This window comes from Camelus ferus, chromosome 1 (assembly GCF_009834535.1).
Source record: "Camelus ferus isolate YT-003-E chromosome 1, BCGSAC_Cfer_1.0, whole genome shotgun sequence".
NCBI classification, from domain to species: Eukaryota; Metazoa; Chordata; class Mammalia; order Artiodactyla; family Camelidae; genus Camelus; species Camelus ferus.
This window is the reverse complement of record NC_045696.1, coordinates 46,929,860-46,944,891: the sequence shown is the minus strand read 5'-3', so window position 1 is coordinate 46,944,891 and position 15,032 is coordinate 46,929,860. Positions and strand designations below refer to the sequence as shown.

The 15,032-nt window shown below is 36.0% G+C and overlaps 1 protein-coding gene across 1 annotated transcript in view; it reads left to right on the top strand.

The window, feature by feature from the left end:
* The window catches only part of IFT57 (intraflagellar transport 57), a 52,351-nt gene extending 40,998 nt beyond the window's left edge, over positions 1-11,353 (top strand). The window contains exons 7-11 of the mRNA XM_032478597.1: positions 5,659-5,730; positions 6,533-6,664; positions 7,999-8,061; positions 9,903-9,969; positions 10,962-11,353. Coding sequence (XP_032334488.1) covers positions 5,659-5,730; positions 6,533-6,664; positions 7,999-8,061; positions 9,903-9,969; positions 10,962-11,140 — 513 coding nt within the window. The 3' untranslated portion in view covers positions 11,141-11,353. The remainder of the gene's footprint in view (positions 1-5,658; positions 5,731-6,532; positions 6,665-7,998; positions 8,062-9,902; positions 9,970-10,961) is intronic.
* Positions 11,354-15,032: the final 3,679 nt, after the last annotated feature.

The window sequence follows — 15,032 nt, the reverse complement described above, 5'->3', positions numbered from 1 at the left end:
AAAATAGGGTTAGGCACCTTTAATGGACAGAGCCCATGAAAGCCCTTGTAAATATTTTTATATTCACTAAGATAAAACTGCAAAAATAGAACATTGAATTAAGATTTAGTAGGGTGAGGGTATAGCTCAGCAGTAGAGTGCATTCTTAGCATGCACAAGATCCTGGGTTCAGTCCCCAGTACCTTGATTAAATAAATAAGTAAACTAACCTAACTACCCCCCTCCCCCCCAAAAAAAGATTTCATCAATAACCATTCATAACAGAATTGAGGGAGGAACAATAAGAACAGAGGAGAAAGGTAGGTTATACAGCAGAAGTAACATTTTGTGATAGAAAGCAGTTCAAGACCCATCAGAGCCTTGGGGCCCTGCTCCTGCCCTTTGGGAAGGGAGGGGCTGGAGCAAAAGGTGCCCTCGACCTGCCCTCGGACTGCTGGAGTCGGCTGTGCTTTGGCATGGCCTCTTCCTGAGCCCAGGGAAGAACATTCCAGTACACACGTTGGTGCCTTCCTCAGCTTCTCTATATCCAGAGTCCTTTGGCACTCTGCCACTCCACACATAAAGCTCAAACTTGGGTGCAAAAAGACTGAGAGTTTGACATTTTACAAGTTGTAAATTAGTGAAACTTACATACAGATAAAAGTTCCATTTGCCATCCCTGGCTCATGTTCCAGGCTCTCTTTCGCCTGCAGTTTCAGAGAAGCGCTTTGAGCATTGAGTTGGAGATCCAGGCAGAGAAACAAAATGTCTCTGCACATGCAGAGGAAATTGTCTGGGTGGTGTTCTGTTGAAGTAAAACCCAGAGATCCATACAGGCTTCCAGTCGCCTGAACAGCTGCAGCTAGCTCTCGTGCAGTTTGACTTACGATGTAATGTGAATCACCATCTGCAAATAGTCATCATAATTCTCCAGTTTCTGAAAAAGGGAGATATATTATACAGTGCTAAAGAATTTGGAGTGGGGAGGGGGCTATAGTTACAACAGTACCTTTGACAGAGAGAATTACATGTGAGATTTTGTAGGAAAGGATTTTTAAAACTAGGAAGTCTAAAGAGATGATATACTGTATCATAATTAGTTTTCTCATTTCCATAGAGAGAGGAAATGTGCTAGATCAGGTAGAAAACTCACTTCAGTAGAGATGAGAAATGATGCTTAATGGACACACTTAGAGCACTTTGGAACAGGTGACCAGTAAACTGCAGTGATCCATGTGGTCTCACTTGATATATAACAAAAATAATTCTTGGTTTACCTTAGATACTCTTTGGCAGTTCATTTTATCACAAAGAAAAGCAGCATATAATTTGTGGAAAAGGCACTGATATGGGAAAATGCTTTTCACTTTCCAGACATGAAACTTTGGAAAGGTCATTTAACCTATCTGATTCTTATTGTTGTTGTTGTTGTTTTTTCCTAAAAATGATGTATATATAGTCAGTTTTTCTGTATCACAGATAACCCTCAAATCACAGTGGTTTACAATAATAATAACACTTCTATTCTCATTCAAGATACACATCTGCTGATGTGTGGCTCAGCTGAGGCTCTACCCCAGCTGTGTTCCATGTTTCTTATTCTCAGAGCTGAAGGAGAACCCCTATGTGGAGCATGCATATTATCATGGCTGAAAGAAAGGGCAAGAGAGCTGGTGGATGCCTCTTACAGCTTCTGCACAGTCCTGGCCTAGGCCATGTCCTGCCCAAAGGGATTCACATGGCCAAGGCCAGCATCAGTGGAGCAGGGAAGTATACTCCTCCCACAACCAGCCAGCAAATCACATAACCCTCTCATAGGGAAGGATAGAGGGGAAGTGGGGATGAGATGTGAACTCAGTGCTCCAAACCCCTGCAAGTCTCAAATATGGAAAGGTACTTAAAAGTGCATTGTAACCTGATGGGTTCTCTCTTGTGTAAGAATTGCTATCATTAACAGTTCCTTTTACTATTACTTAGAGGATCAAATTCTTACATGTCATTAAAACCTATCAGATCTCCATTCTTACCACAAACCTTTGTAAAGTTTTTAACCATCTCAGTTGTAGTTGTAGTTTTTTTTTTAAGCTATGTATTTTGCCTTTTTATATTCATGTTTTTAAAGCATTACAAGTACAATCAGTTTATATTCTATACTGTTAACTCTATTAAAAACCTTTCAAGAATATCCAGGCACCCAGAAGTTTTTGACTGTTTTTTCCCCTCGTGATTAAAAATGACAAAATTCTCTTATAGGAAATTTGGAAAATTTTGGAAGGATGAGGAAGAAATTTAAAACACCAATGTTCAAACCTCTGTCTTAATATACACATACAAATATACACAAATGTTAATTTATACTAAATTGGACATACACTCTTTTGGCAATGTTTTTCCACATTACTATATGTTGTTAACATGCATTTTTACTGGCTGTGAAATGTTTTTTGAAAACATGAATCTAATATTTCAATATACAATATCAATGTATTTAAATGCAATCACATAGAATTATAAAATTCAGTAATAAAACAAACACAAACCCACTGCCCAACTTGAGAACTAGGCCATTACAACCCCCTGGAAGTTACCTATGTGCTGCCCTGCCACTGCCCTCCCCACCCTGGGTAACCATTGTCCTCTGGTTTGTGTATTGGCATTAGCTGCTGCCTCCTCTTCTTCTCTCTCTCTCTCTTTTTTTGGGGGGGTGGTTCATATACGCGTGTATCTCCCAATTGGTATCCTTGCGTTTTGCTTGGTTTTGAGCTCTATAAAAGTGGTATCATACTGCATTATTTTTAGGGATGAAATAAATATTACAAAATTAGTTTAAACTATCCTCTACTGTTAGATATTTAGAGAATCTTCTGCTGTTTTACACTGAATTTATACATTGATCTTTGTATGTATCCCCAATTATTTCCTTGAGAGTAATTTCTAGAGGTGAAATTGCTGGGTTAAAGGTAAGAACGCTTTTAAGGCTTTTTAAAAAATAGTTGTACATCAGGAAATGTGTCCATCTAGAAGATTTGTAATAAAACAAACATTTGAATTTGCCTGGCAGATAATTATAAATCATTACTAGCTTTCCACTTTAGAAGGTAGTAAGAATACACAAATGTTCCAGTGGCTTTATCAGATTAAAAAGTCCAAAACCAGATTCTTCCTCAGTATTTCTGACTCCCTGAAAACTGAGCTGTTCTTGCCACACTGTGATATTACTATCCTCTTAGTTCCTAAGACTAAAAAGCTTAAAGACGCCTTCTCTCTCCTTGCCTGCCTCCACTTCAGCCACCCTACCCTTCCCCTTCGTCAGTGCTCCAGTGCTGCTGGTCCATCCTGCAGTGTCCCTTGAATCCATCCTTCTCTCCCATTCTTACAGGCACTGCTCTAATTAACCCCTGCTAACCTGTCAGGTGGACCATGACACAGCCTCTTAACTGATCTGCTAATCAATCCTTCACCCTGTTACTTTCTCAAAACACAGACTTGTCTTTAAAACTGAAACCAGAAGTCTTTGATAGCTCTCCATTATCTACATGATAAAATCCACACTCTTTAATTAAAGCCCTTGATCTCATTTAACCTAGCTCTCCAGCTTTGTTTTCTTGTGATTCATCCTCCCCACCCCACCCACCCCAAGAGTTTTGTGTGTTATATTCTGGCCAGCTTGGGCTACTTGTTCCCTATTTATTTTCCTGTTTTTCCTTGTTCTTGTTACTCCCTCAGCCTAAATTACCCCTCCTCTCCCCCTCCTTTCTAGCACGTTGAAATGCTGCTCCTGCTTCAGTTTTCCACTGAAATGCCAGCTCCTTCATGGAGTTTAACATCAATGGAAGTCATCATAGTTATACATAGATGAGTCAGGCATGTTTGCTTCTCTCAAAATACTTTAAATGTCAAAACATGAAAAAATATATTTTTTACATTTGCTGGGTGGAAAATAATGCTGGATAGAAAAAGCAGAACACAAACTATTTTAAACACATCAATTACAATAAATTTTAAAACTATATATAATGTATGTATAAATATATGTATATGTTTATACATTTATAAATATACACATATATGTTTGTTTGCTTGTTTACTGACAGAGACCAAAAGGAATACTTGAGCTTGGTGTTTATTAAGCTTCTAAAATTATTTTTGGAATTAAGCAGGATGAGTACTTTTTTAAAAATTTTATATAATGATAGTTATGTTTATTTTCTTTCATAGAGATGCTCGCTTGAGCTTAAGACAGGTTTCTATTTTGAGGCTTAACCATATAAGGTCTAGTTGCAACAGGCCAGCCAGTTGCTCCTCCTCCCTATCTCAGTGTTGACTGGATGGATTGGAGGGGCCTGTTTCCTTGCCGTGTCTGTCTAGCCATAGTCATGGTCAGTGAACTGTCCCCTCAACTGTAAAATGAAGGCGTTGCTCTAGATGACTGTTAAATGGATAAGTAGAGGAGCTTTAAGTTCCTTTCCAAGCTCTCATATTCTGAGATACTTTCTGCTCATGAGACAGAAAAATACTTAAGGATAAAGGAATGTGCTGATTAATTCTCTGCTCCAGTACCTTCACTGGTGTCAAGCAGCCGGCTCCTCCTTTTGTTAACTCTGAACTGCCAAAACATCCTGGGTGGGAATTAGTACATTTGGCTTCTGATCCCAGTGCACCTATCTGTGTGGCTTCGGGTGTCGCTGGGCCTCTGTTTGCCTATCTGTGTGCCCCCTTTCTGTCGCTGGGCCTCTGTTTGCCTATCTGTGCAGTGATAAAGGTCAGGCTAGGTGCTCTTTGGGGTTCTTTGCAGTTTTAATATAATTTTATAATTGGTATAAGTACCCAAGGATTTTTTTTATCCTATAATTACTAGCCCATGTGTCAAATTTAAGAAATCAGTAGAATGAGACTATTCACAGGAGTTTTTCCTTCACAAAATAGTGTAGTTAGCAAAGTGGAGCTTCAAGGTATGAAAACAGGTATGTGTGACTGAAGGGTATCCTGGTTCCATCACTTACATCAGTTCACCTTAATATTTTTTATCTTCTGATGAGTATTTCTTAAGTCTTAAAATTGTTACCTTTAGTAATGTAAACCAAAAAATTTTGAAGATCTCTTGTAGGAAATTAAAATATTGGAGTAGATTTCAAATATGCACACAAATTCAGATCTGTCTACTACAATATATCTCAAATATATGAACTCTAATAATCATTGTAGACTTCCTTTCATGAAAAAGACACCAAAATTCTGAAGAAGAGGGCCCCATTTTAATTTTCAAGGGACAAACTAATATTTGATACATGATACTTGATTCCAGACTTGCTTCTGGCAAACATAATTGTTACTGTTTAAACAAGTATTTCTTTTCCAGTAATTAGAATTTTTTTCATTTTGATGGGTAGTCATAAATATTAACCACCAGCAGTGCAGGGATAATTTATATTCAAATTGTCAGACATCACTCTGTGAACACATAAAATAATTTACATTTATTTAGAACCTTTTATCCTAAAGTGCTCTACAAATATTTCTTTATAATCTGATTGCAGGCTATATATAGGACTCTCCCACCTGAAATGGGTAGCAACTAAAGTAATTAAGATAAAGGATACAACTTCAAAAAAGTAGAGGAAAGAAGGAAATGTAGTTTTTTTTTTTATATATGTTCCTATTATGCTCTTATGCCTATAGGATTGGAGAATCCATGTTGACCAAATGCACCAACACAAAAATGGAATTGAATCTGCTCTAAAGGAGACCAAGGTATGTGAATTACTTAAGATGAGTACATGGGTACATTTACTTATCTGTGAAATCCCTGTAAGAGAGAACATGAAAGAAAAAACACCTAATCCTTGCCCTTGAGGAAGTTACTGATTGAATGTACCATATTACATTTCAACAGCCCTGACACTCAACCCAACTAAAGAAAGGTGACTATACAAAATATAATATATATCTAGTATATTACATGTATTAGATATATATAGTATATTTATATATGTATGTATATTAGAATCATTTCATCATTCTTTCCTCTCTGACTCTCAGTAGGTTTAACAGAACATGAGGCCAGCAATCCCTAGAATCTGCAGCTTCCCAGGCTTGCTGCCCTGCCAAAAATAGGGACTTGGAGGATACCACAAAGAAGCAAAGCTGGAGTGAGAAGTTACAGGTCCCAGGCTAGAGCTATAAGTTTAATGATCTACTTCCAACTAGAATATTCCAGTCATCTTTGAATTTTGCCACAAGAAAATCATCTTATTCCCTTATCTACTTTGATTGTGAACTTTATATAAAGCAGATTCCACTCACATACATTTTAGATTTGCATAAGGACAACTAAATTGACTAACACAACCAGGTGCTTTTTATTTTAACATTCTGCAAAGTGTGACGAAAATAATTCTCATTATAGCCTTGTCACTGAAAATTTCAAACTATCTTTTCATTTGTGGTTGAGAATTTGTGGGATGGATTGAGGTAGATTTAACCCATTTTAAACTACTTTTGAAAAATATATTTGTGACTTCTTTTGTCTACTAAAATTTCATGAAATTTTTAGGGATTTTTGGACAAACTTCATAATGAAATCAGTAGGACTCTGGAAAAGATTGGCAGCCGAGAAAAGTACATCAACAATCAGCTGGAGCACTTGGTTCAAGAATATCGTGCAGCACAAGCCCAGCTGAGTGAGGTGAGGGAAGAATGGTATTCAGGGATTCATTCCAATTAATGACCCTAAGCTTGACACACAGCACTTTTCATTTGAGAATCATGCAGTGCTTTTCACAAACAGCAACACATTGGTTCTCTGCCCACTTTAGGAAGCCAAGTGAGGCAATGGAATTTCTCGTCTCCATTTTACATGTAATAGAAATTACCTCCTAGAAGTCTTTAAATGCGTTCTTCACTTGATTTAAGTAAAGGAAGGCATATATGGTTGAGGAACATAGAACAGGAACAGTGTGTCAGGACACCTGGTTGTGTTTGCAAGTCTGCTGTTAATTTACTGCTGTGAGTAGGAGGAAGTAGAATAGTATGCATTTACATGTGTCAGGGAGAAAAGACATCCTTGCCACAGAGGCTCACAACCACATAGTAAGGAATATGAAAGCAAGACACATTCAAAGACAAGTAGTTTAATTAATTAAATGAGCAAATTTTTTAATCCTTTCAAAGTTTTAGAATTTCAACCAAAAATAAAATAAAACCTTCAGCTTTTGAAAGTAGCAGTGCTTTGTTCCTGCAGTAGCGAGCTAAAGCTTTCCTTTGGGGTTTATGCCCCCTCTTTCCTGATGTGGAGGAAGACTAGTAAGAATACTTGCAAATGTCAGTTGAAAGCATATTTTTTCTTTCAGCAGACAAGGTTAGAAAGAGAAAAAAATTGAAATAAACTTGAGATACTTCCGTACTTTCAGAAACTCTCAAAGACCAAGCAGAAAGTAACCTTCACTGTTTTATTGTGATTTGTTTAATTATACATATACACATCTATTCATGAATACTTTTTAAATACTGTAAGAATTCTCTGATTAAAGCCACCCTGTATCTCTCAAGCATTGATATTAAATAATTGATTGTTAAATTAGTTCCCAAGAACATATTGCAGACTGTCATACTGTTTGTAATCCTTATTAATTACTGATTCTGCTGCTCTATTATGATTGATTTTTTAGAACTGCTTTTGTCTGCATAGCACGCAGATTAGATCGACCAAGAACCACTGTCTAAACTGTTTAGGAATGGCTGAGGACAGTTTTTATTGTGAACCACGCCCATGTGAGTCACACAGTCATTATATGAAGGTTAAGGCAGTTCATCATTGTATAGTGCTTTGGTTAAATCCATAGTGCCTATTAGGGACATAAAATAGCTACCGTTAAATGTCACTTTTCACAAATGTACTCACAGACGAGGAGGGGGGTTGTCATAAAATGATATGTAGAAATTGCAAACACAAGGAGGTCATATTTAAGTAATCTGCTTCTGTTTTGAACTTGCCATTAAACAAAATGTTTTCTCCCTCAGGCAAGGGAGCGTTACCAGCAGGGAAACGGCGGAGTGACTGAAAGGACCAGACTCCTGTCTGAGGTACACACTGTGTGCTCTCCCGAATTCTCACCTGACAGCTGGGCCCTGCTATTCAAGCCATGGATGGTTTAATGCTGCTTCAGCCGGGGGTGGTTTATTTTAGTAATTGCTTCCATTTCTCTAAATCCTTTTCTTTAGAAGAAAATCCCTAAATTTTCTTATCAATACATCAATTATGTATTTATATACTGCTTGCTTCCACAAAATGCCTGAAGTTGTTTTACTAAGTGTTACATAAAACATGCTGATAATATTAGCACATTTCTAACCTTTAATCTTTTAAAAAATATAATAATTATAATTAATACATAGAAGAGTAGGTAAAGCACTGACTTAAATCTTTATAATAAATTTTTATGTTAGTCTGTGAGATATAAGATTTGTTTTTAGTGGTTGTTGTTAATAACTTGTGTGTGATCCTGAATAGTTCTCTGTCCACAAATTGGGAGTGGCTTGTAACCCTTTCCCTTCTAAATACTTACGGCATATTCACCTATATTGTCATATTTAGTTTCATCACCTTGTATGAGATATAAGACTTAATATATGACCTATTATATTAACAGTATATATTATATATTAGGTCTTACCTATATATATGTATATATGTATATATGTGTATATATACATATATATAAAAAACTAATATATATTCCCATTTTTCATTTAAGAGCTAGGAGGTTAAAAAAAAAAAACCTAACAACAAGGTCACTAACAAATGTGGGACTAAAATCCAAGATTATCTTTGGTTACAATCAAGTATAATTGTCACAAACTATTCTATATAACAGAATTAAGCTTCTTTTATGGAGATTATTTGAGGAATAGTTACTTTAAAATACTAAAAATATAACTTTAGAAATATTTAGACTCTAATCCTGTGGTGCCTCTAGCTAGATAAAACATTATACAGAAGTAAAGAGCGCACTTACGTTAGGTAAATTAACACTTGAAGGGAGTCCAGGGAACCATTTAGTTCTTTCGGAGTACGTAGTTATCCCCAGGTTGTAACATTTCAGGTGCCGGAAAAAAATTAATTTGCTTTACTTGGATGAGCACTTTATTCCCAAGGAAGTTTTTACTCACCAGGATGATAAAAATAAAGCTGACTAAGTTAAAATAATTATGGCTTAGTTCTAGATCATATGAAAATTTTTCATTTTTTTAAAGATGTTATTTTCTACCTGTATTAATGCTAGTTTGGAATTTTGCTAATATTGGAGGCTCTAGTAGTTTAATTTTGACTATGACGTGGAGTACAGATAAGAGCCAATGTAAAGGCATAGTACGCCTCTTAGAGTTCATGGTTTTTTAGATAAAGCAGTTAGAATATTTTTATATATAGCCATATGGCATAAATGCTATTTTTAGTGTCTTATAGAGGAAAAGGTATATTCTCTTATAAAACTGCAATATTAAGAAAGATGCCTAGTAAAAACCTTTAGAAATCAAAAATCTTTTTAGGATGTTTATGCTATTTTAATCAATAGCTGATCATTAGAGACTGGCATGGCAGCTGCCGTGAGATAACTGCAGGGCTTCAGTGCCTGGTGCCTAAAAAAACTTAGATCGTTTTTATTCTACAATGTTACAACCTGAGAAGGTTAATGTGAAAGTGATTTGGTGAAGTTTAACAACAGGCGCACTCTCGGAAGGTAAAAAGCTCTGCGTCCCTGCATGCACATCCTGTTAATTCAAATTATGTCCAGGATACTGCTAACGTCTCTCTATCCCTTTATGTATGTGTTATATCTGAATTAATTTTCTTAATACATCATTCAAGAATTTTGAAAGTTTATTAAAATCCAGGGCGGATGAAAACTTTTTTTTTCCAATAAAAGGTTACAGAAGAGCTAGAAAAGGTAAAACAAGAAATGGAAGAAAAAGGCAGCAGTATGACTGATGGTGGTAAGTAGACACTCATTGTAAGGAGAAAATGAGCAAAAGAAGAATATCTCTTTTAAGAAATACATTATTTAACTTAATAAATAGGAAGTCTACTTTTTAAAATGAGTATGTTTGAGGGAAAGGTACGTGGTACAAAAATGATGTCTGAAAACCAGTAAACTGCTCTTCTTATAAATGAGCTGAGAAGAGTCATAATGTTTTTACTATCATTTTGGATTTTTTAAAATTCAAACTGTATTAATCCAGAAAGAGTGGGAAACATTTAAATATGTACTTCGTTATGCCAATTTAAAAGTAATATTTTGTTCTGTTTCCATCAAGTGAGCATTATTATTCCATTTTATGTACAGAAAGAACTCTAAGTATATGCCCAAATGGCACAAAGGCAGTGATGTGACAACCTTTTTTTTCCCCTTCCCCTGTAGACCTGACTGTGCAAGGGTCAAATAGGGAAGAATTAGTAATTGTGTAGTAATCATCTCCATCGTGAGCTACTTACCTTGGCATGGCCCAGTGGTGACTGCCTAAGGCCATTCTATGCTCTGGAAAGTGTTTCTAGAGCTCTAATGGTGTATACTGAGGGATCTTTCAAAAGGCGATGTATAGGAGGTTTGCGGTATGTTTGAATGAGCCCATTAGCTATGTCTCAAAGGTATTTCTTCCTTCCCTTTCTCTCCGCTGTATCCCCTTTTCCTTCAAACAAATATACTAGCCTGTAAAAAAATATTGAAGACATCCTTAAACACTCCTTTAGCTAATCTCCTGGAAAAGAAAGGAAGTTCAGCCTTGGTACATCAAATGCTACATCATTTCCCAGCTTAAAAATCTCAGGTGTTTAAAATGCCACAGCAAAACTGAATGTCACTAAATTGTTGGCTGTGTTTTTAACCCTATTTTTGGCTTAAGACAAAGTGAGGAAAATGTCATACAGTTCTATAATATGCTGATACTCCAAATAAGCATTTTTATTCCACGTTATTTTCATTCTGCAGCTCCTTTGGTGAAGATTAAACAGAGCTTAACGAAGCTGAAGCAAGAAACCATTCAGATGGACATTAGAATCGGTGTTGTGGAACACACATTACTCCAGTCAAAACTGAAGGAGAAGTCCAACATGACTAGGGACATGCATGCAACAGTCATTCCAGAATCTGCAATAGGCTCTTATTAAAGCATCTTTCTTCTTCTAATTAGTTGGTTTTTTATATCAAATTACATTTCTTATTGCATAGATTTCAAAACACAGTTATTGCTCTTCAAGCATGTTGAATGAGTATTTTTTACAGTATGTATACACATATTGTATCATAGTGATTATGGATGGTCAAACCCTTTAAAGTGAATATAATATTTAATAAAGTAATTAAAAATTCTCACTTTCAAAGGAGCTTTCACTAATCACTACCTATATTGAAGCCCCCACCTGGTGGCTCACTGTTCTTACTGTTCCATGCGTTTGAGGGGGAGGTACATGATGCAAAGTGTATCTGACCCGTGCTTCCCGCAGGTGCTGCTGCTGTCAGCACATGGAAATGTTTATTTTTTATTAAGTGGCCTCAGATCATAGAAGATATAAAGTCAGTTTTATCAAGAAAGACTCATAATAAGTAATAAACTTCAGGTATTAATAAAGATACTGAAGTTTTTTCTTCTGCTCTTTTGAAAAAGTATAATTTTAGGTAACCATAAAGCTGAGGTGAGGGTAGTTTGGCTTCTTGGAAAGGATCCCCAGCCGTCACTGGCCGTCTCTGGGCGCAGAGGCACTTGTCATCAGAAGGAAGGGGCCAGGCTTGTGTCAAAGGTCTGTGTGCGTTGACACAACGTTGTAAAATGACTGTAACTCAATAAAAAAATGTTTAGAAAAAAAGAAAAAAGATCCATGTGCTGACAGCAGCAGCAACTTTCTAGTCTTTGATTCCTAAGTTGGTCAAATAAGCATTATTAGAGTGACCAGACGTGGAACTGGAGGAAACTGGTGAGAGGAGCTCAAACCAGAAGATAGCCCACATTTATTTTTTGAAAAGGTGGGGGGAGTCCTAATGGTAAATTTTGATAAGAATACTATATATATACATCTGACAACAAAGGTAACAAAATCCCTTTCTCTTTTTTATCCTAATATTTTACTCCCCTCCAATTTCTTTTTTTAAGCCCTTACTTTCTAGACATGTACCCTAAACTATCTTTTTCTTTCCTTCATACTCTTTCTGGTTTAAGATTGAGTTTAGAAAAAAGAATATCAGTATGTGTAAACTACTCTATTGCTCAAGAGGGTGGCAATCAGTAAAATGGTGAATAAGTCGATTTATTTAATTTGTGTTAATAGGTGGTTTGAAAAAGTTCAAAACTTTTCCCTTCTTTTATGGTCATTCGGAGGGGGCAGAGTAGAAAGAATAAAATCTACCTTTGGTCCCACAAGCTAACATTGATTCCCCTGGAACTCATTTGCATAGGTATTGTCATGGCTGAGCAGTTTTTTGATGAAGTCAGTCAATGCAGAGAACCCTCCTAGGTAAATCAGGGCTCTCCATAAGATGTACTTTTGCTCAGAAGCGAAGTGCACTCTTCATTTCATGCAAACACAGATAATCTAAGAACTCTTCCAATAAGTGGTGTAAACAACCTATTTTTATTTCCTAAAATAATCCAGTTTTCTCAGGTCGGGTTGGGGGGCCCTCCTCTCTTCCCATAGACCACTGTGAATAACTCTAATACAGAACGTAATATTGAAATTATATTTTCTTCAGTCATCTCTAACAGATTGAGCTGCTTGAGGATAAGGAGAAAGCCTTTTTCATTTCCATATTCCTAGCCAAAGACCTAGCAAACAGGATATGAGTTAGTAAGTGAATGGGGAGTGACTGGTACTATGCAGTTCCAGAATATCTTGTAGCTCCTCTTCTACAGCTGGTGAATTTAGTGACTTCAAGTCTGTGAGTTTTGACACAATTTCAAGACAGTGTTTATAAATGATGGGTACAAGATTGGAATTGGCAGCATCAGTATGAATGTGTGGGTTTTTCATACATATAGATTAATAGGAATATATAAATATAGATACAGAAATACATATACATATATACATGTATTAACTAGTTCTGTCCTCTGAGAGGCTCTAGAAGCAGTGACAGCCCAGTAACAATGAGAAAACCTAGCACTCAGATCTTGGTTTCTAAATTTTCTACTTAAAGGAAAAAAAAAAAGAAACAGGCTTTTGATTCCTGGACTGGGGCAGGGGAAGCACAAGATGAGCCTGGACAGTCTTACTCTGCCAGAAAGTAAGGAAATGCTCAAAGAATGATAGGGTTATGGCTAAAGTCAGATTGAAGGATATCCTACTAGCCAATCTGGGACAATTTAGCATCAAAATAAATAATTATAGTAATAAATTATAACGCACAGGATAAAACAAGAAACCATGAATCCATACAGATAGAGATCAATGAATCAGTGGCAGAAGAGAAAGGTCTTCCTTACAATAGAATGGCAGCTGAAGTAAAAGGAATACTGTGTTCAGAAATCACCATCTGGCAACTACCATCCAGGCACACCTCACATGTTGCAGGTTCAGTTTCAGACCGCGGCAATACAGGGAAGGTGACAATAAAGCAAGTCACACAATTCTTGTGGTTTCCAAGTGCATATAAAAGTTATGTTTACAATATTCTGGAGTCTTATGTGTTCAGTAGCGTTATGTATTTAAAAACATCATACACATTTTAATCAAAAACAACTTACTGCTAAAAAATGCTAATGATCATCTGAGGTTTAGTGACTCAGAAGCAACATCAAGATCACTGATCACAGGGCACCATAACAAATATAGTAATAATAATTAAAAGTTTGAAATATTGCAGGAATTACCAGTGTGACACAGAGAACGAAATGAGCAAATGCTGTCAGGAAAGTGGCACCGATATTTCTGGTAATTTGAGCTTGCCTCAGTTTACCCCTTTATTTAGGTTGACAGATGCTAAAACTAGTAAGGTTTAATGAAAACAATATTTACATAATCTCAAAGTAGGTAAGATATTCTATAAAGAGAAAAATTCTACCTTTACAGTAGAGAAACCTGGCAGTGATCAAAAGTTAACATTGCTAGTTGTGCAACTAATAGACATCATGTTTCTCCTGCAAAGAGCACACACTCCTGAAAATGTATGACTTGAATCTAGTCATGAGGAAAGATCAGACAGATCCAGTGGAGGGACATTGTACAATATGACCTGCAATCTTTCAAAAATGTTACAATGGCATGAAAAACAAGACTGAGGAACTGCTCCAAATTAAAGGAGATGAAAGAGACATAATTAAATGCAACAAGTGATTCCAGATTGGCTCCTGGGCCCAGTAAAAAACATTTTTATTTGTTAGAAAAGGATATTATTGGGACAGGTAAAATTAGAATAAGATCTATAGACTGGATAATAGTACTAAATCAATGCTAAACTTTCATATTTGTACTGTGGTTGTGTAAAAGAATATCCTTGCTTTTAGCAACACACAAGTATTTGGAGGGAAAGGTCCATCATGTCGGCAGTCTGCTTTCAAATGGTGCAGAGAAAAAGATGTAAATATGCATGTGTGTGTTGGTATATTCATGCACATAGAAAAGGAGAGTGATAAAAAAAATGGTGAATTGTTAACATTTTGGGAATTTGAGAGAAGAATATATAGAAATCCATTGTACATTTTTTACAACTTTTCTATAAATCAAATTATTTCAAAATATAAAGCTAAAAAATGATGGTTCTTGGAAATCATATGCTTTATATAGTAGAAGTTATCCTCACTGAATCAAATGGACAACCAACTTGTTGTAATCATATGACCTGTCCAATAAAACTATATGGCCGATTGAACATGCCTTAAAACTTATATAATCATTTATTCATTGACCAAGTAGGAACAACTTTTTGATACTTCTAAGGAAGTTTTTTTCTACTGCTGTCTTAATTTATCTAGGTCAGTATTTCCCATGAGATTAAACAAAGTTTCTGTAATGAGTAAATTTGAGAAATGTTAAGTAAGTTTCCTTTTCTTCAGGACTAATTTTCTCCATT